General features: G+C 44.9%; 2 protein-coding genes across 3 annotated transcripts in view; one reads left to right on the forward strand and one right to left on the reverse strand.

The window, feature by feature from the left end:
- Positions 1-8,540, reverse strand: part of col4a2 (collagen, type IV, alpha 2) — a 75,892-nt gene extending 67,352 nt beyond the window's left edge. For both annotated transcript variants that reach the window (XM_076264039.1, XM_076264037.1), the window contains exons 1-3: positions 8,329-8,540; positions 7,756-7,877; positions 7,543-7,594 (exon numbers count right to left, since the gene is read on the reverse strand). In XM_076264039.1, coding sequence (XP_076120154.1) covers positions 7,543-7,594; positions 7,756-7,823 — 120 coding nt within the window. In that variant the 5' untranslated portion in view covers positions 7,824-7,877; positions 8,329-8,540. The remainder of the gene's footprint in view (positions 1-7,542; positions 7,595-7,755; positions 7,878-8,328) is intronic.
- A 117-nt stretch (positions 8,541-8,657) lies between these two features.
- Positions 8,658-20,000, forward strand: part of col4a1 (collagen, type IV, alpha 1) — a 53,467-nt gene continuing 42,124 nt past the window's right edge. The window contains exon 1 of the mRNA XM_076264040.1: positions 8,658-8,866. Coding sequence (XP_076120155.1) covers positions 8,795-8,866 — 72 coding nt within the window. The 5' untranslated portion in view covers positions 8,658-8,794. The remainder of the gene's footprint in view (positions 8,867-20,000) is intronic.

Consider the following 20,000-nt stretch of genomic DNA (forward strand, 5'->3'; position numbering starts at 1 on the left):
GTGTGATTCAGGAACGTGAGAGTCCTCCCAACCGCCCCAAACCGAAATGTGTGCCGTCTCACACTCTGTTCACATGGAGACAAACAAATGATCCAAAAGCCCCCTGTGAGCTTACAAGACACCTGCGAGCGTGCACACACACACACACACACACACACACACACACACACACACACACACACACACACACACACACACACACACACACACACACACACACACACTCACTCGGGACATCCATTAGAGCTCCTAATGCCAAATAGAGTATGAGCAAGATGCATAAACACAGCTGAAGCAATCTTTCCCCCTCAGCTCACTTAGGTCTCTTGTCACCACAGGAACAATACAAGGCGAGCGAGCATGCAAGCGGCCGGCCGGCCAGCCAGCACGATCTGGGGCTGCACGTGTTGGCCTGGACGGGGCAAAACCTACCCGCTGCCAGGACCGTTACCCAGCAGGCCTGGCCTCCTTAAGAGCCCCTCACTCAAGACGCACGGCAGAGACGGGCGGAAGGACAGAGGGGAACGCGAAACAAAAGCAGGCGGAGGGGGGGCAGCGGCAGCACCGATCGGCCTATAAAAGGAGAGAGAGAGGGAACCGTTTTCTTGTCTTGTTTTTTTTTCTTCTTCTTTCTCTCGCTCTGTCGAAAAAACCTAGTGGATTTCCATGAGCACAATCCTGACATTCCAGTGGCTCATCCCCCCTGAGAGGAAACATGCATCATTCTCACTCTCTCTCTCTCCCTCTCTCCTTCTTTTCCTCTCTTGTGTATCTCTCTATCTCTGTCAAAATCCTGGGTGGGATCATGAGAAAATATGCCCATTTTGGTGCGGATTTAGGCTGTGTCGAAAACAAAAATTCACAGCCGAAGCAGGCTGCACTCAGCAGCAGGTGACGAGATAACGTCATCTCTGTTCTTCTCAAGGCTTAGGGGCTGTAGGTATTCCCCAGTGCCCATCATGCAGAAGACTCAAAGGCACAAAAGAGATGGATGTAAATGGCTTGAGCATATGCTCTTTTAACACTGTTCTACCTGTGTCCAGGGATTCCAACTTCAAACCCCAAATGGCAGACACACACTTGTAAAGATGAAGGACAGACAGCGCAGCAGGACAAAGGATGAAAGAGAGTTGGTTTGGGCTCGAGGAGAGGAAGGAAAGACAGAAATGCACCTGAAGAGGGGAGCAAGATGGATTACCCTTTCAGCTTCTTTGATGAGTTTTTTTAAACAAACACATTCTCGGAGCTCGCTCGCATCACTTTCCAAAAGCACAGATGAGTGAGAACAGATACTATCTCGCCTGACACGCAGTGGGATTACATGAGGACAAAAAGAGGCATGAGGAAACTTAATAAACAACGTCCAGCCAAAGACCACAAACACATACTGTATTTGCCCCGCGTTCCTGATTTAGTACCCCCAAATCAAACACACCGACGTTTAGCCTCATGCTGCCAAATAGGCATGAGGACTTGTGTTTATTTAGACAGCGCTATCCAAGCCATGACTTCAAGTAGTTTGGTTTTGAGTGAGTAAAGAATGACCAATTTAACAGAGCAATGAGGTCAGAGATATATGTCACTGATAATGGTATGAATAATGTACGAGTCTAAGCACCTGCTGCTGTAGTCCTCAAGGGCTTTCAAGGTAATGCTACAGATGGGCCTCTTTGGTGTTGCTTTAACACAAGGAGAGAATTTGCTTATCGTTGGTCAGTGTGGACACTTTTATCGTTATGGTTATAGTTATGGTTATAGTTATCGTATGGTTATCGTTATAGTTATTGTTTTATTTAACAGCCCTTAAAGCAACACCAAAGAGTTTTTTGTACCTTAAAATAATGTTTCCAAAATCGTTTCAGTGGTTAATCAACTTGTAACAGGGTGAACGGCACTTCTGGCACTTCGGCCCTCTGTCGGCTATAACCGCACTATGTAAGTTTGCCAGATCGGGTAGCGGGTCTGTAGTTCGATGGAATGAGACATAAGAAACTACAAATTTGACTTGCATCTGATGTCGCAATACATTGTACTTTCATAAATCGTGCAACATATTCTACCTTGTCTGTGGACATCGTTATTTGCCAAGCCGGTGCTGGATAAACAAATAGTGTGCGTGCGACAGAGGGAAAGTTCTTTGGTGTTGCTTTAAATCTGAAGAAAAGACGCTGTAGTGCATCATTCTTTCTTTTCCAAAAACAGCACTTTCATTGCTATATCCTGTTATAAAATTGGATTTTTACTGATCGACTCCCCTTCCTGAATTCATCAGTAGGATAAATACCTCCCCGCAGTAGCATATTAGGCAATATTAAAAGAGTATTGCATCATTGTAAACCTTTTCCCACACAACCCTTCTACTTCAAAACCATTCGTTTTTCGGTAAGAGCGGATATGTGGGGTTGCCTCAGCACATCCATGCCAAAGAGGGGGTGGAGTGAGGATGGATTCACCCGACTGTGTCCTGTTCCTGTTCCTGTCTCTTAAAATAATATACATATGGTTTATCCATCTGTTTTTGTGACAATAAACAACTGTTTTGCATATGGTGAACATTTTTCCATCATTAGTCATTCGTCTATTCACATATATATATACACAACACACACACACACACACACACACACACACATACACACACACACACACACACACACACACACACACACACACACACACACACACACAGACACAAATGTTGTTGCTCTGCTCCCAATGTATATGAAACAAAGCCCACCAGCAAACTACCAGTATGTACTACCAGTATTTACTCATGCCTCTTCTTCCCCAGTCTGACTCAATCACCTCATCGTCTCATCAGATCCCAGATCTGTTTTCATCTTTCCAAACACAGCCTGGGGGCACCACCTCAGCCCACCGCTGCCAACTTCCTCATCACTGAGCTGGAAATGGGGCCAATGCAGTACCCTGCGCATGTCTTTCCTATCCACTACACCCCCACGTACACGTTTTTCCCTGAGCTCTCACGAGGATCAGACCAGAGATTTTCACCGTGGCACAAAACATTCCAGGCATGCTCCCAATGTCCTGCTTCTGACCGGGCTGAAGGGAGTGGGAGGCTCAGAGTATGACCCTGCCCCCACGATTCACGGTTTCCAGCAAAAGTGCAGTTTGTCCGTCTTAGTGCGACTGACCCAGATAGGGGGGTCACTGTGACTCGGGGCAGGAAGTTGGGAAGGCACCGTTTCAAAACTTCTGGGATAGCAGGCCGTCTTATGGGTTGTAATGAGAAGAAGTGGCAGCCAAAGTGCATCAGAGGGACTCATCTAGATGTAGCTAAACTTGGCTAATTGTTCATATGAATGTGTTCATCTATGAGTCACTTGTGAATTGAGTGGAAGATTAATGCTGTTTAGCTATCAGGGCCTGACAAAACAGTCTGAGGTGTACGGACAGCTGCATGTGTCTTCTCCAGCTCTGTCCACATCATCCTAAACTCATCATCTATGTCCTCATACGCTTAAAATACATGAGGTTCCCTGGTAATAGACAGTACAAGACTGCATGTGTATTTTAAAATGACTGAAAATAAAGGTGATGTATTCAAAATGAGCCAGAGGTGCATTAATCATGTCTCGGCAGTACAGCTGTTCAATAAACAATCCTCTGAAAGACAGAGCAAAAAAGAAAGAGATACCCCCCCCCCCCCCCCCCGCCACCACACACACACACACGCACGCACACAGCTGCACGTCCAAAGGCCAAGGCTTCAGGTTTTTCGAATGTTCAGATGTAGGGTTGGGTACCCATCACTACTACAACACTGCCTACAGTATATCAGTATCCATACTACTTCTTTCCCATAATACAACAGGGCAGGCCTATACAACCACACACACACTCACCTCACTGAAAGGAATGACCTGCATCTGGTGACAAACAACGCAGTGTGGCGCACCAACCACCACTTCAACAGTTCCAGTTCCTGACCTCATCAAATTCCTTCCTCCAAATCATGACCAATGGGGACCTTCCACCGATTGTTCCTCCACGATCCCTTTTTTCCCTTCACACAGAGGGATTATTTTGGCAAAGGATGTGGCGGCCATTTTCCTGTCCCTGTTCTTATCATGACCAGACATCTTCTCCTCTCTGGGTCACCGCCTTTCCTTCTCTTCACCCCTGCAGCACATGTGCAGGTTGGAGTGGGAGAGAGAGAGAGAGAGAGAGAGAGAGAGAGAGAGAGAGAGAGAGAAAGAGAGAGAGAGAGAGAGAGGTCTCCCCTCACGTGCAACCTCGCGGCTGCTAAGATCACCTGACCCCCTTGGCCTCCACCCTTTCCTCCCCCTTGAAGACAATACCAAGTAATACACAACACACACAAACATGCAGATGCACGCACACACACACACACACACACACACACACACACACACACACACACACACACACACACACACACACACACACACACACACACACACACACACACACACACACACACACACATAAACACACACACACACACACACATACACACACACACACACACACACACACGCACACAGAAAACAGGCACACACACGCACAAACTTCCTGGCACATTGAATAGGGGTTTCCCCATTAAGGAGCCATTATTCTACAGAGGGCTCTCCTGAGTGGTGTGCCAGACCAGACTGACCTCTCTGACCCTAGAGTGCTCCTTAAGAGTTCTATCGTCAAATGCATTCAGATACCGTCAAATGCATTCAGCTATTCAGCTACCTGTGAAGTGGACCGATTGCTATGAACAGATCACAATGAACAAGAATAGCTCATGTTTGACAAGCACTGTGTGTTATAGATAATTCCAACATACAGTACAAAGTGAAGATAGAAATGGCTTTTTTTCACAGTTGAAATTGAGGGTGAAAAGTTTTATGGTCATGTACCTTTCCCCCTTACTTTGAACCTGCCTTCTGTTTGGGATGTTAAGTCCAAAAAAACTCTATAAAGCGGCAATAACAGTCTATCATATTTTATCAGGTGAGGGGGAATAATGTTATAAAAACATGTCAGTGTTCTTGTGCCAGGATCTGGGCCCTCATTCCTGCAGTACAACGCCCACCCTCTCATCTGAAACACTCACTCAGCTTTCCCACAAAAGGCCTGTGCCTGCTGCCAATCAGTCCCATGCCGTGGAGGAGGAACATCTTGAAATGTGCTCTCTCTCTCTCTCTCTCTCTCAGGATCTCTCTCTCTCTCTCTCTCTCTCTCTGGATCTCTCTCTCTTTGGATCTCTCTCCTTCCCCCTCCCATGTACAAACATCAGTACAAACAGCAGAATGCAATTCAAGTGGCCGAAGGTCAGTTTCCTGTTGATACTACCCCCTCCCAAAGTCCTTCCTCTCTTTTTTTCCAAAATGCCCCGTTCTTTAAACATGCAAACTGTTTTATAGGACAGAAAAAGAAAGTAGGGCAATACAATCCCACAACCTCTCCAATTCACCCACACAAGACCTTATTATTCCATTAAGCAATGATCGTCAGAGAGTCCGTCACACAGCAATTGAACAAAATCATGGGGGATCGCTATCATGGGTGCATGTTGAGGTCATTAAATCAAGCTTTTGTGAGTACAGTTATGGATCCCTAAAGACTGTAAGATCAAATGTGGAAAGTTTCCTCTATCTTTCCCCTATCTGACAAGCTGTTAATGCCCCTTTCTTTTTTGTCTTCAATTGAAAAAAGAACTGAATGCTTCTAGTGCTCCTTTCATGGCAGTTTGATCTTGACTTTCACGTCAGCCTTATCTTCTTGCTGTCTTTTTCCCGTCTGGCGGCAGCCTTTTCACGTCCCTCTGAGGTCACTAGTGCTGAGAGTAAGCACAGCACACCCGGTAGACCAGATCGGTGCCTGACTAAAAATAGCCTCTCCTGCGACCTGAAATCACTACTGAGTTTGCCCCAGCACAATGCACAGAGGAGCTCTCGAGCCATGTCACAAGCTTTTCATCAGGGCGTGCTAAATCAGATAAGGCCTGAGACAAGCAGCTCTCTTCTTCTCCTCGGGGTAAATCACTTTAGCTTTAAAAAGCCAAAGTATGATATTAATATCTTATTATGGAACTGCACGGCCTCCTGACACAAGGCTACATTCTTGCTCAAGGACAGTAATGATCTTGGAGAGAACAAAACAAAATACACTAAACAAATGTGACTGCTAAAGGAAGAAAGGCGGGAGGAGAGGGAGGCAGGCAGGCATGAAGAAAGAAAGAAACAGTCTCTACTTGTCTAATGTTTTATATTACCTCTCAATAGTAATGGATTAGAGTTTCTGTCTTTTCTGTCAGTTTTTAGTTACGTGGAATACATTCAATGCCCAGTGGAATTCTCTGAATTGGGAACTGATGGTTGAGTGTTGGTTCCTAATGCTTTCAGATCCATATGAGGGTCGAATGGTCCACTGCTGTAAGAGTCCTTATGAATGTATACTGACTGAGGTACCTGTAACTCTTCTGGTCATACACAATTTGCTGCTGATATGGCCATACTAATAGATTATTATATATATTATATATAGTTAGCTATAATGATTTGAGACATTACAGAAAATGATTTGGAGACCTTTTGGGAAATATATATTTATAACTTATATATATATATATATATATATATATATATATACTGCTCAAAATTAAGGGAACACTTACAGTTAACTACAATTGTTAAAACACATTTTTTGAAACCTTCCACCCTTTTCTCCATTCTCAAACTACATTCACAGAATGTCTGACAGTTCTTACAAAATAAAACACTTGCCTCAAAAGTTGTATATTTGTTTTACTTGTGCTCAGAGCCAAACAGTGTCAGAGTACCGATCTAGTGTATGACTGAAGTGTTCCCTTAATTGTTTTGAGCAGTATATACTGTATATATATTAAAAATACAAAACACAGTTGTCATCTACCCCCCACCGACCCACACTAATACTCAGTTGCCAGGAGCAAGTATTACAACCAAACTTTGTTTCTGCTTTGAGCACATGTTTTTCTCATTAGCCTGAAGAACTATCTGGGACATACAAGCAGGTTACCCCCAGCTGGTGGGGCCTCCAATTCTATTAGCTGCAAACAGCCATGGTTAATCAATGAGGGTTTATGACACTACACATCACAGAGCTTCATTCCCCTGCCATATGTGTCAAGACCTCGGCCACTGGTTAGGCTTACAGGGGTAGAAAGGGCGGGGTGTTGTGGTTGGTGGTTGAGAGCAGAAAAATTCACTTACAGCATGTCAAAAATGCTCAGTTTATAAATTCGTTGTGTCATTTTGTTTCTCTTCAAAATCTGTTGCGCATCAACAAGCTGCGTTGGGCCTAGCCCCGTATATCTGACACTGGTGGTCCTGTATGACACTCCCTCTCTCACACAAAGACACTCCTACTTTCACTGCACGCACATGAATTTCAAACGCGTGTTCAGCAAGCTGGCTGTGAGTAGCTGTGTGGCTTACAGTCTTTTTAAGTACACTTCTCGGTAACAAGAACATTGTTTTGCAGAATATCTGCTGAATATATCGTGATGAAAAAATGCCAACTTACTGCGTTTGTTTCAGATATCAAGACGACGAACGTCAGGCACAATATGAGAAACCTGCAAATTAAAATACGAGAATGATAAGGTTATGATATTAAGACGATAAACGTCAGGTACAATATGAGAAACCTGCAAATGAAAATACGAGAATGATAAGGTTCTATGCCATTAAAATATAGCATCATCCAAGATGTGACAGATATGACCAATAAACTTGCCTTAAAAGTTTCGTTTTCCTGATGTGTAGGTGGCCCATCACCCCTTCCATCCGTACTTCAAATTTCATCCCTTTTCAACCGCTCTTCTCACGGAATGGAGTTTGATATTACTGCATGGTAGTCTGCCAAATAAAAACATTTACAACCATTGAGGACCACCGCTATGTGTATGGCAGCACACAAACACATAGATAAGTTCTTGTTCTCACTGACAGCATTAACGCACAGTGTGAAATAAAGATTGCCTCAAGTTTTTGTTAATGTTGCAACGCACCTGTTGTATGCATGGTAGACTGCAATATTGTTTTAGAAATAGCATGAACTTTACGGTGAAAGATCTATTGAACATCCCTATACAATGAGAAAACAATAACATGATCGTTACTTTAACATGCAGAAAGCTAATGTGAACTTACATTACAGTCGGCTACTATTGTTTGCCCTCTGATCCAACTTAACCTTACAAGCGACGCCTCAGATACATATCCACATTAACGTATTAAGGCTATGCAGGCTAAGCATATATGGAGAAACACCAGGCAGACAATACTTTATGAACTGAAGGACACTTACGATATGGATTTCACTTTGCGCCTTGTAAGTTGAATGCTGCGTTCACGAGAAAGTTCCGTACACTCGCGCGTGGTGAACAGTTACTCCCAAATCTGTGCGTTATGACCAATTTGTTCAGTTATAAAAAGCTCAATTTACCGATCTCTGAACTAGAAATCGTGGGGAAACTATCTCCCAACTATGTTTAAAGAGGAACTGTTGGTTTCATACATGAGTTTGTGTTCGAATCGTGTACGAGGGTGGTCGCAATTGTAGGTGGGTGGGTGTGGTGGCAACAAGTTGAAGAAGTTACTTTGAACAGAGCACATATCGTCGAGAGGAAAGATGAAGACTAACGTGGAGAACAGTCTCCGGTAAAAAGTTATTTACTACAGGCAGAGAACAAGTTTTTGTCAGTAGGTTGGTCTATCGATTGTAGTTTTGGACACTCTGCAGAGTACCACAGTGTTCCACGCGCGCTACCGCGATGCTGTTGCCCAGCAGCACTCTGATTCTTCTGGTCGTTATCTCCTTCAGTATAGAGAAGACAAAAGCAAAGGTAAGTGGTATTGATCATCTATTTTTTATAGATGATGCAGACTTATTTTATAGATTTAATGTTTTCATATTTGATATTTTCAGGAATATAGCGTATACTGTATATGTGAACGTTTGCGCAAAACCAACTCGCCAAGAATTAGGAGAGCTACACTTGAATGGGAATCTGTAAAGCAGTCTAATGTACAAGGACAATGTGTCAGTGTGAATATAAACATCACAATAATGAACAATTTCATTTTATTCTGTATGCCTAAGTAACGTTTCATATATAGCCTATCATCATGTTGGAGATGTCTGCTGCATCAGTTAATTACACTTTTCTCGGTTTATCTACATATACATTGGTTATGGAAGTTATTCATAGATCATATGGTCTTTGTAAAATGCACAGAAGACATATCAAATATGCTCATGTAATTTTTACAAGACTGTCGGTTCAGAGGTAAGATATATTGATGCTGTGTAAGGTTTGCATGCACACAAGAACTTTGCTTCGATGCTGCTGACAGGGGATGAAGATAGCGGTAGCTTACAGGTGGGAGTGTAACTGTGGGCATGGCCTCTGCTCTGACCACTCCCACAATCAGGGTGTAGCCATAACCAGACTTGTAAGGCGGAGAACTTTAAGAACTTTTAGAACTTTCTTCTTTTCCCTCATGAAACACTGCTGAAGTAGGTCGACAGTAGGCTACTGGCTATAGGCCTACTGTAGTACTTTCCCATGTGTGTGTGTGTGTGTGTGTGTGTGTGTGAGACAGAATGTATGTGAGCGTGCGCAAAAGAGATTGTGATGTCTGCAAATGACTTGTAACAAGAAGGTCTATTTTGGCTTCATGTCTGGTTAACTCTGTGTAGTTTGATGACTACATAGTAATAGCTCAAATCTGTTTTTATGTGTATTCAATTTAGTGGCATCAAAATAATGACTTTCTTCAGAATTCCAAATATGCATAGGTTAGTAAAATATCGTACATCAATGGTCCTGATACATTTTCATCAACTTAGAACAAGACTTTGAGATGCCTTTGCTCTAGTAGGACAACAAATGACATCATCAGGGAATGTCTATACCATCTCTTCAACTTCAACAAGGTTTTGTCTGCAAGGGTCATTAGTCTCCCATGCTTGAGGCAGTCGTATACTATAATGCAGTCTTGTGTCTGCAGACACACCCCTCCCCAGCGAGGGGTGTTAATTGAGGGACCCACTAGAGTCTTGTAAATCAGGTTTATAGGCCAAGTATACTTGCATATACAAGAAATTTGGTATCTGCATTTATCCCATCCGTGAATTAGTGAGACACACAGAGCACACACTGAACACACAGTGAGGTGAAGCACACACTAACCCGGAGCAGTGTGCCAAGCCCGAAGCCCTAACCAGTAGGCCACGGCTGCCCGTGTCTTTTTTAACAGTGTGTCACAAAGAAAACACATTTCACTTTATGTGCATCATCGGCTGTCAGGCTTAGCACAGGGAACTATTAGACCATTAGAACTAAGGCTTGGTTTGTGGAGATGGATGGAGAGGTCATAGTTAATGACTGATTTGGCATAAACCTGGAAAGCAAAGCTACTCTTTTCAATGCATCTGCAATCTCTACTCTGAACGAATCCTGTGACTTATAACCACAATTTTTGTTTGTGCATGGAAACACATAAAAAAGTGGTCCCACTGAAGGATAGCCACGACTGCATTATGATGGGGAGACGTGAAACGTTTGACTACAGTCCTTTGATTGAGGACTGTGTGACCATTTTCCGATGAATTTCCCAAGCAGACAAATCTGTTTGCTTCCTGTTTGGAATGCTCCAACAGGCAAGTGATTGGAGCAACAGTGTCATGAAAATGGCTCATCTGGATGGACCGTGCGAATCCTAATTTTTGGAACCACAGGGGGGTCATTATTTAGATTCGACCGAAAGGAAGTTTGCAAGAGCAGATGTTCGCTCCGGATGTCCACACACTGTTGAAAAAGAACGGAGAAAAAAACATCTGAATAAAGAGAGATAAACAACTTCTTCCCTCAATAGCTCACAGAGGTCTCTGGCTGCCGGCAGTGTGTGGAAATAACTTGACCCGAGGCCAAAACACGACAGAGTCAGGGCTGTACTATTTCACAAATTTCACCCATATATGTATATGCGTTTGGACATAGATGCCGCCAGGGAGTAAATAGGAATCTAGTGATACTGATCACGACACTGGCCAGGCTCCAGGAGAGGAGTGTTCTTCGTCCTATCTGCCTCTTGTTCGGCACTGTGAACTGCCCAACACGTGCTTCGAGTTTGGCATTCATCAGATTATCAGATCCTCCTTAGTGGTTGCTTCCTGCAATTAATTACCCCCTTGTTAAGGTGGAGGGTCGAAATTAGATTCACCCTTGGCCTAAAGGCCGCCTGCACCCAATAACCAAAAAAAAAAAAAAAATCCCAAATCATAAAAAAAGCAACACCCACTGACATGCTTAGGACCCTAACCTACCCTGGCAATAGATAACCAGTGGTGCTTCCTGGCACCTTTAGTATGACTTCTCAACACCAGTAAGGCTCTATGGAGTTAGTTTCATGGTTTCATTTCTCCCTTTCTCTGTGTGTGACAGCATTGTACTTTTCATATTTCATGTGAACTTGAAGAGTGAGGTTGTGTCATGACCTATTTCCCTGAAGTGAACTTTGACCCCTTGGCTTTTTTCGAATGAGGTAGTGTCCAACTGTAGCAGGATGCTGATGGAGGGAGACGTGGCAGGAGGTTAATCTCTGATCTGAAATGTATGCAGGTCTACTCTCACTTATAAGATGTCTGTTGTTCATTTGTAGGCATTGGTTTCAGCTGGTTCTGTACAGAAGCGTTGTCAGAAGTGATTGAAAATGTTTAGGCCAGAGGCTAGGTTGGCAATTATTAGAGCCCTCAGGGTCATGTTCTTAGATCAGAAGGCCCTGAATTAAATGCATATGTCTCTAAAATGGCATAGTTACTATAGCTGTTTGATCATGCATGAGCTGGCTATCAGTGTATTGTTTTGCTTGCATTTATCTAAATGGGATACCCATGACTAATCTTAAAAGCATGTTACAGTGAAATGTGTCTGTAGCAGATATGTCACAATCCCTAAATTGCCTAAACGCATATTGATTGATGCATGTTGATCTCATTCCTTTCCCAGACAGTGTCACTCTTGGTCTTGACATAATAATCACCAACACAGAATCATAGTGTGTGTGGCTGTCAAACACATCTCCATAGGGTCATGGGTGTTGTCCTGTGGAATGTCCTATGGAATGCAGTCAGTATTGAGCTGAGTGTGAAAAAGTCATCAATGACAATGTGATTGAGACAGTTTGACTGCATCTCGGGATAGTTGAGAAGAGGCCAACTGCAATTAGATTTCGACAGTCTTCAGACACAAAAAGGGTAACTGTCTTCCAACAATCTGTCTCTTTTAGATAATGGAATGTTATATTGCTGTGTTTTGCCATTCAGCGTACTGCAGTCAGATCAGTTCACAGACAATCATACTTTTTTAACTGAACTTTCCAAGACGTTCTGTTACTAAGATTCTTGTGCTCAACAACTTTCTCACTCAGAGGGTTATCTTAGCATTGCCATTGGATTTACAATTCATATGCATCCAAAGAAGGAACAGTGTAAGTATGGAATTTGAGTTATAGGTTTTTGGTGTAGCTGTATATTTTTCATCATGCATAGGCTTATAGGTTACAAGTGCATCTGTTGTGGGGTTATGGTATGTACTTGGGTTTGCAGGGCTAATATGTCCCTAACTCTTCCTCAATGGAGGCTGGGTCTACTGTACTTGCTTGTCTAATGGGGTCAGTGGGACTTGGTGTACTGTACTGTCTTTTTCTGTCTGCCATCCCATGTATGGACAGGTGTAAGACATGCTTTAGCTACTCTCGCTTGCCTTTCTATTCTGAGCAACACCAGGTGGGATGTGTGGTGCTTATGAGGGAATGGAAAAAGCAAGAGCCGTCCAGTTCGTTAATGATCCCTGCAAAACGGCTGCAGGTTAGCACAGTTAGTACTGGAAACATACATCTCTGCCCCACTGAGCACACCAGCCCTCGAAAAGCTGTGTAGGTTAATTTGTGCCTGTGAATGTTCAAGTGTTAGTGTATGCATATGTTTGCAAGTGTTTGAAGGTGTGTGTGTGTGTGTGTGTGTGTGTGTGTGTGTGTGTGTGTGTGCGCGTGTGTGTGCGCGCATATGTTTGTGAAAGTGTGTGTGTGTGTGTGTGTGTGTGTGTGTGTGTGTGTGTGTGTGTGTGTGTGAAAGTCTGTGACCTAGTGGGTGGTCTGTGAGATGCCTTGCTCTGCCCCACTGCCCCACTGACCACAGCCTGGCTTGGATCTGTGTCACCCCAGGTGATCAGCAGAGGGGGGATTATTCCCTTCATTAAGGAAGGGAATAACACACACACACACATACTCTCACGCTGGGTAGCCTATAACCAGTCCCCAGTCTCCCTCCCCTGGGGACCAACAGGGAGTCGGTGCTCTTGGCCGGACAAAGGCAGTGATAAAGTTGCATTAGATTTGCTTAGAGGGGGTTCCTTATTATAGACTTATAATTAAAGCCTTCGCTGCCTGTGGTTACAATGGAATACTGGAACTACTTATTTTATTCTTTTAGATTGGATGCATATGGTTTGTCTTGCAGAGTCATGGGACGAAATTCAGTAGTGCGCTAAGAATAAAAGCACAGCTTAACTCTGAAAGGCATGTAGAATTCAGGTCGGCACAATAATTGTGTATGTCTTAAGGATTACAGACTTTCACTCGTAATGTCACAGGTGAGTGGAGTGGTAAAAGTTAATGCGTTTTCCTGGTTTATCATTATGAGTCTCTCTGGAGGTCTCTACGCTGGGGTCCGGGGACTGATCCGTAGCCTGCACACGATCCCTGGATCTAAGCCAGCCTAAGGAGGAGGAGTGTAGACTGGAGCCCCGGAGATACCCATGGCTGATCCTTCGGTCTCGCTCTCTAGGGCTCTGGACTCGGCTGGACATCACGCCCTCTGTCCCCCTGCACCCCCCCCCCCGACACACACACACACGCACACACACACACACACACACACATACACACACACACACTTCCATCTGCCCTGCCAGTCAATCTGAATAGGAAGACATCTTCGCAGAAAGAAAGGCCCCGGGTCTTTATTTATAACACCAAACCACAATACAGTTGGTTCAAAAGCTATAGAGCTGGCCTGGGTCCTTTCTATTTGTGTTAAGTTTTCATAGACTCCAGTGGAGAGTTGAGATAACGCCGTCCAGTCATACAGAATCATAATGGATTTGGGAGGTTTGTTTTGATAGTGCTCAGATGTACACAATGTGGTAGACTCGTATCTGGGTCCACAGAAGCAAATGCAATTGTCTTGAAATGACAAATATGGCATGACAATGCTCTGGAGCAAGAGGTTACAGATTTATGTGTTTGTGTTTAGACCAGAGAAGCGGATGTTTGTACTGGCTTAAAGTTCAGCTTAGTTTGTCCATCAGTGTGAATCAGCACAGTTGTGTCACCAGTTCTAGCACATATCTATGTCACCACCAGTGTCATGTCCTCCCAAAATAAAATATGTTGTTTGTAAATGCCTAATAAGCACATGAGCATCCATCAGCAACACATATTAACATTAATGATACATTTTTCATTCATTTTACATTATACTATTTAACTTGATTGGTGCAATGTCAAATTATAAGGTATAATATGTATGGCACATGGCCAGCTTCTGTTTGAATGCACTTAGTGTTGTATGACAACAGTACTGCTGTTTGGACTCCCAAGGCTGTTCCTCTTGTGACAGACACCTTTGGCATAACACTAACCAGTGGCTCTGAGTGCTATACAATAGACATAAAGTTAGTGAAACTCACTCGAGGTTCTCATTGTTTTCATTTGAACAAGCCTAAACTCGATTAAATTTGAAACACTTGATTTTGGCTTGTACAGGAAGCATTAGTTAAGGTGGACTGACAATTAGCCTTTGTTACTAGCTGGCCATGTGATTGGTTGGCAAGGGAAATTCCCGCTTCAGAATCTCACGTCTTGTCCCAATGTTCCCTCTCTGCCTTGCCAGAATCCTCCGGTTATCCAGATAGTAAATCAGTGGGTGCTGAACAGCTGTATTTTGGGAGTTTGTGTTTTTTTGTGGGGCGTTGTTTTTGCAGCTGGCCCGGAGGATAGCCGAAGCATCCAGTAAATATGGGGCGTGGCTGGTCGGTGCCTCATAGTTGTCCGTAAAAAATTACAGGGTCAAGGGGTAAGACTCCCTTTCAACACCAATGGTGATACACGGTTTCTTCTTACCCACAGACATTTCTGGGAAGATCAGCTTTTTCTGAAAATGTGTCATGGTCTGACATTTAATAGCAATAAGTAATGGCTTAAGTAATGAAATAAAGGCCAGATGTGTGTGTCAGTTGGTCTGCTCTGTGAAGATTCACTACGAGCCCACAGAAGCACCAGACTGTTCATTAGAGGGAGGTTATTCGGTTTGTTGTGTGCGACACTTCCAGTGGGTGTTTTTCTCCTCTCTTGTCCTCTCCACTCCGCGGTTTCACCCGTTAGAGCTCCACACTTTTAACCCGCCATGACAGATTTAGCATTGACGTCATAGAATGCTGTAGTGTTGATACCAGAACCTAGTTGGTGCCTTTGAACTTATTCATACACTGTATGCACACTGCACCGAAACACTCACTTGGAAATGCACACACACACACACACAGACACACACACATACAAGGAAGGCTTTGTGTGTTTCAACAGAGTCCTGCCATGTCAAGGATCAAATACCCAAATCCCTCATAAATGTTACACCATGTTTAGTGTTCTTTAAATAAAAAAAGTTGTCTGTGTAAGATCCCTCTCACATGATTCATGTGTATGTTTTTGTTTTCCACTTTCTCAGACAGTATGGGTATGGGAGTCCCAGAGTATGGGAAGATATGCTAGACAGCATCTAAAAACAGACCAAAACCCCCAACCTCACATTGTTGTATATTTTGGATTTATTGCAAATCCAGACCTCTTTTTTTGCAAATAACAACAAGAATGCACAGATGCACACAAGACCCCATTCCTGGTAACAGACATCTCTTTGGTCAAGAAGTGTCTGCTAAATGTAATGTAACATTGTCTGGACTTAAGCTCGCCCAAAAGCAATGCACATCAGCCTAATCCATGTGATTTGATTTCCATGTCTTCACCATCTCCGACATCACTGTGTCTGTAAAATCCAACCGTTGCCATTGTCAGTGGCAACCATGTTTTATGATCAGAGAGACGGAGGGGGGGGGGGTATCCATCTATGGGCCCCAGATCTATCCTCTGCTCACGGTCAGTGGATCGCGTCCAGGGCACTGTCCACACCAATCAGAGCTAATGTGCTGGAGGACAGGGGTGCAGATGGAAGCAGATGAACGTGGCACGGGCATAGGGGCATGCAAGGCACTGCCAGACCCAGCCCTCAGCCAAACTGATAAGCATCAAGGGCAATCAGCATATGTGTGAGGCATGCTAATGGCCCTAGAGTGCGCAGGCAATGTGAGTGTGTGACTGTGTGTGTGTGTCTCTCTGTGTGTGTGTGTGTGTGTGTGCGTGTGACTGTGCGTGTGTGTCTCTCTCTGTGTGTGTGTGTGTGTGTGTGTGTGTGTGTGTGTGACTGTGCGTGTGTGTCTCTGTGTGTGTGTGTGTGTGTGTGTGTGTGTGTGTGTGTGTGTGTGTGTGTGTGTGTGTGATTGTGTGACTGTGTGTGTGAGAGAAAGTGAATGTACAGTAAGGGTTGTAATGAGCCAAAGATGCTGGGCCTCAGGGAGTAGGGTGTGCGTATGTAAGTGTGTGTGTGTGTGTGCATGTGAGCGCCTGTATATGTCTGTGTGCACTTGTGTGAGCGCCTGTATATGTCTGTGTGCACTTGTGTGTGTGTGTGTGTGTCTGTGTGTGTGTGTGTGTGTGTGTGTGTGTGTGTGTGTGAATGTGTGTGTGTGTCTGTGTGTGTGTGTGTGTGTGTGCACTTGTGTGTGTGTCTGTGTGTGTGTGTCTGTGTGTGTGTGTGTGTGTGCACTTGTGTGTGTGTGTGTGTGTGTGTGTGTGCACTTGAGTGTGTGTGTGTGTGTGTGTGCACTTGAGTGTGTGTGTGTGTGTGTGTGTGTGTGTGTGCCTCACATTCTCACACTCCATCTCCATCATCAGGTCTTTCTTTGTTCCCCCCGGTGGGGCCATGTTCCCCTGGCTGAATCTGTCCCTGATGGCAGTAATTGGTTGGCGGGGGCCTGGGCCAGCTCCCAGCTCCAGAGCCAGAGCTGATCACATTGATACGTTAAAGACTTTGGGAAAAGCAGACTTTCTCACTCCGCGGGGCACACTTGAAAGCCCCAGCAGTCCACGGGGGTCATGCAGGGGAGGCAGAGGAGGAAAAATAATGGACCGACACCCAACGTGCATATGGTTTCCATAGCGATGCTGGAGGAAGCGGGGGGGGGGGGAACACATAATTCATTATCCGGCTGGGGTGCGGCGTGGAAATGAGGCCACACATCATCGAGATCGGAGAGGTCAGGCCCCGCCAGCCACGGCTTGGTGTGAGAACCGCACGCCCCAGACGGGTGGCGACGCGGCGGCCAGCTGATTCATTCCCTTCTCCTTCTCCGCCTCGTCTCTAAGTGCTCATTTGTGGCCAGTGAAAATATATTATTTGGCATCCCATATCAACAGCCTCTTAAAACCTCATCTCTAAGAATACCCAGGCCATGGCATTGGTTTATGCTACTTGACTGATTAAGACAAGTAACACTGTGCGTTCGTAGTGCCGTGTTGCAAAACTAATGTGTTGTATGTCCCTTAATCAAGGTCAACTTTACTTTTTCCCCTAGTTTTGGCTGGGAGCTGGTATCAGGAAAGCCCTATCGCCTAAAAAAACCCAGACACAGATGCTTTTTCACTTAGTCCAACCTGCCGGCTGATAAACAAACCCTAATTATAGCTGGCCTTTTGCGTCAGTCTCCGCTGAAGCCCAGTGACCTGGCGTCCTGTCCATGGGTCCTTCCTGGTCTGGATGGGCCATGAATAAAAGAGAGCCCTTTCCTGGCTGTGATTAAAAACAACCCAGTGACAGTTTTTAGCCAGGTTGGGTAAGGGAGGGATGGAGAGAAAGAGGGAGGGAGAGAGGGATGGAGGGAGAGGTTGGGGTGTGGTGGTGGGATGGCGTGTTAGCTGGTCCCTGATGGGGAGAGTCTGGGATGCATGCCAGAGCTGGTGGGTGATGTTTGAAAGGCCTATTTTCACCATTCATGTTTAACATTGACTGATTAATGGGATACAATGAGAAGGAGATCAGAAATGTTATGCAGCATTAACATCCTGACTCGATCGTTAGAATGCACATGGAAAACAAACGGAATCCTTCGGAGCACTGTGTTCTAGTTGAAATATACGTCTATGCCTGTGCCACACATTGCTAGTATACTGAGAGTCAGGGTGTTGGGTTGCACCCTTAGCGTGCTATGCATTTTACACACACAATCAATCACCCATCTCTGATTGCGCCGATGCTACGCTCTTCTAAGCTCGTCTCCAGAGATAGGAGGCAGGTGTGTTGCGGTGGAGGGCAGCTCCACGCGTGATGAGAGGCCTCTCGCCGGTCAGTAGTGGGGAGTGGGAGGGAGATATTAGAGCACAGTGAGAAACGATGGAGAGATTTCCTTTCCAGTGGGTGTTTTTTTCCGAGTTAGACAGATGTTTTCCAAAAGGGGTTCGGGCTATGAGAGAAAACAGCCGCCCTCTGGGTACTTATGGTGTGTGAGTGGTCTGTCGGTATAGAGAAGTTATTTGTGTTATGGCTCTTGTTTAGGTGCGTGTGTTTCTATGTGAGTGTGTGTGTGTGTGTGTGTGTGTGTGTACAGTATATATGTGTGTGTATATGTGTGTGTGTGTGTGTGTGTGTGTGTGTGTGTGTGTGTATGTGTGAAAGAGAGCCCCCTCACGTGCATGGCCTGTTCTCTCTGCTCCTAGCCTATTGTAGAGGAGGAAATTCTGCTAGGCCTTGCCCCTTCTCGCCTTTGTGACCATAAAAGCAAAGAAAAGCTGGACCCCTGAATCCCACGTCCACCTCTTCCATGCTAGAATAGCAGGAAAACACACACACACACACACACACACACACACATACTCACACACACAACACACACGACACACACACACAGACTCTCTTTCTGTCTCTCTCTCTCTCTCTCTCTCTCTCTCTCTCTCTCTCTCATCTTAACACACAATTTTTTCACTTTTCAAACTGAGAAGTGACAAGAGACAAGTGTCTCTCTACACTTGTCTCCCTCTGACCACCCCCACTCTCAAATACACAGTGGCCTTTTGGAATTTGGCATCCTTGCGGGCCGAACAATGCATTCTGCTCTGATTCCCCTCCCTCTGTCGTTCAATACCCTATTTGTTCACTGAGAAAATGGCTGACGAAATTAAATTAAAAAAAAAACGAGAGAAAGAATAACTGCGTCCTCTTCTGATGAATTGTACTTGTCTGAGGAGGATAGAGGGGAACTGGAGGCTCCTACAGGCAGGCAGAACAGCAGCGCACTCTTGAGTAGGCCCAAACACTCGGTCACTTGAGTAGGCCCAAACACTCGGTCACTTGTTATCCTTTCATCCATCCCCCCCCTGTTTTGTTCAGTCATTTTCTTTCCCCCTCTTCATCAAAGCCAAGAGTTCTGCACTCCACTTTGCTGGTGTGCTGCTTCCCTCTCTCTCTCTCTCTCTTTCTCTCGCCCGGGCCGCTGTTCCCCAGACAGGCCTTTTAAAGGAGTGTGTTGGACCTGCTTCACCCCCGAGCTTTGTTTGGACTCTCCTGACGTGCGGCAGCAGCAGCAGCAGGCTTGTCCTCATCCCAATAGCTGTTGACCTACATACAGATGTTGCCCTCTTGACTCGACGAAACACACACACACACACACACACACACACACACACACACACACACACACACACACACACACACACACACACACACACAGGCTATCTGGACTTGGATTCTTTTTAGAGGTGCTGACTTAGAAACACCTCTTCATAGGGCGTCTCCAGCCAAAATGC

The sequence above is a fragment of the Alosa pseudoharengus genome, unplaced genomic scaffold (genome assembly GCF_046254945.1).
Source record: "Alosa pseudoharengus isolate Yale_2024_CS ecotype anadromous, Long Island Sound unplaced genomic scaffold, YU_APseudo_1.1 YU_APseudo_1.1_scf_3, whole genome shotgun sequence".
Taxonomy (NCBI): Eukaryota; Metazoa; Chordata; class Actinopteri; order Clupeiformes; family Clupeidae; genus Alosa; species Alosa pseudoharengus.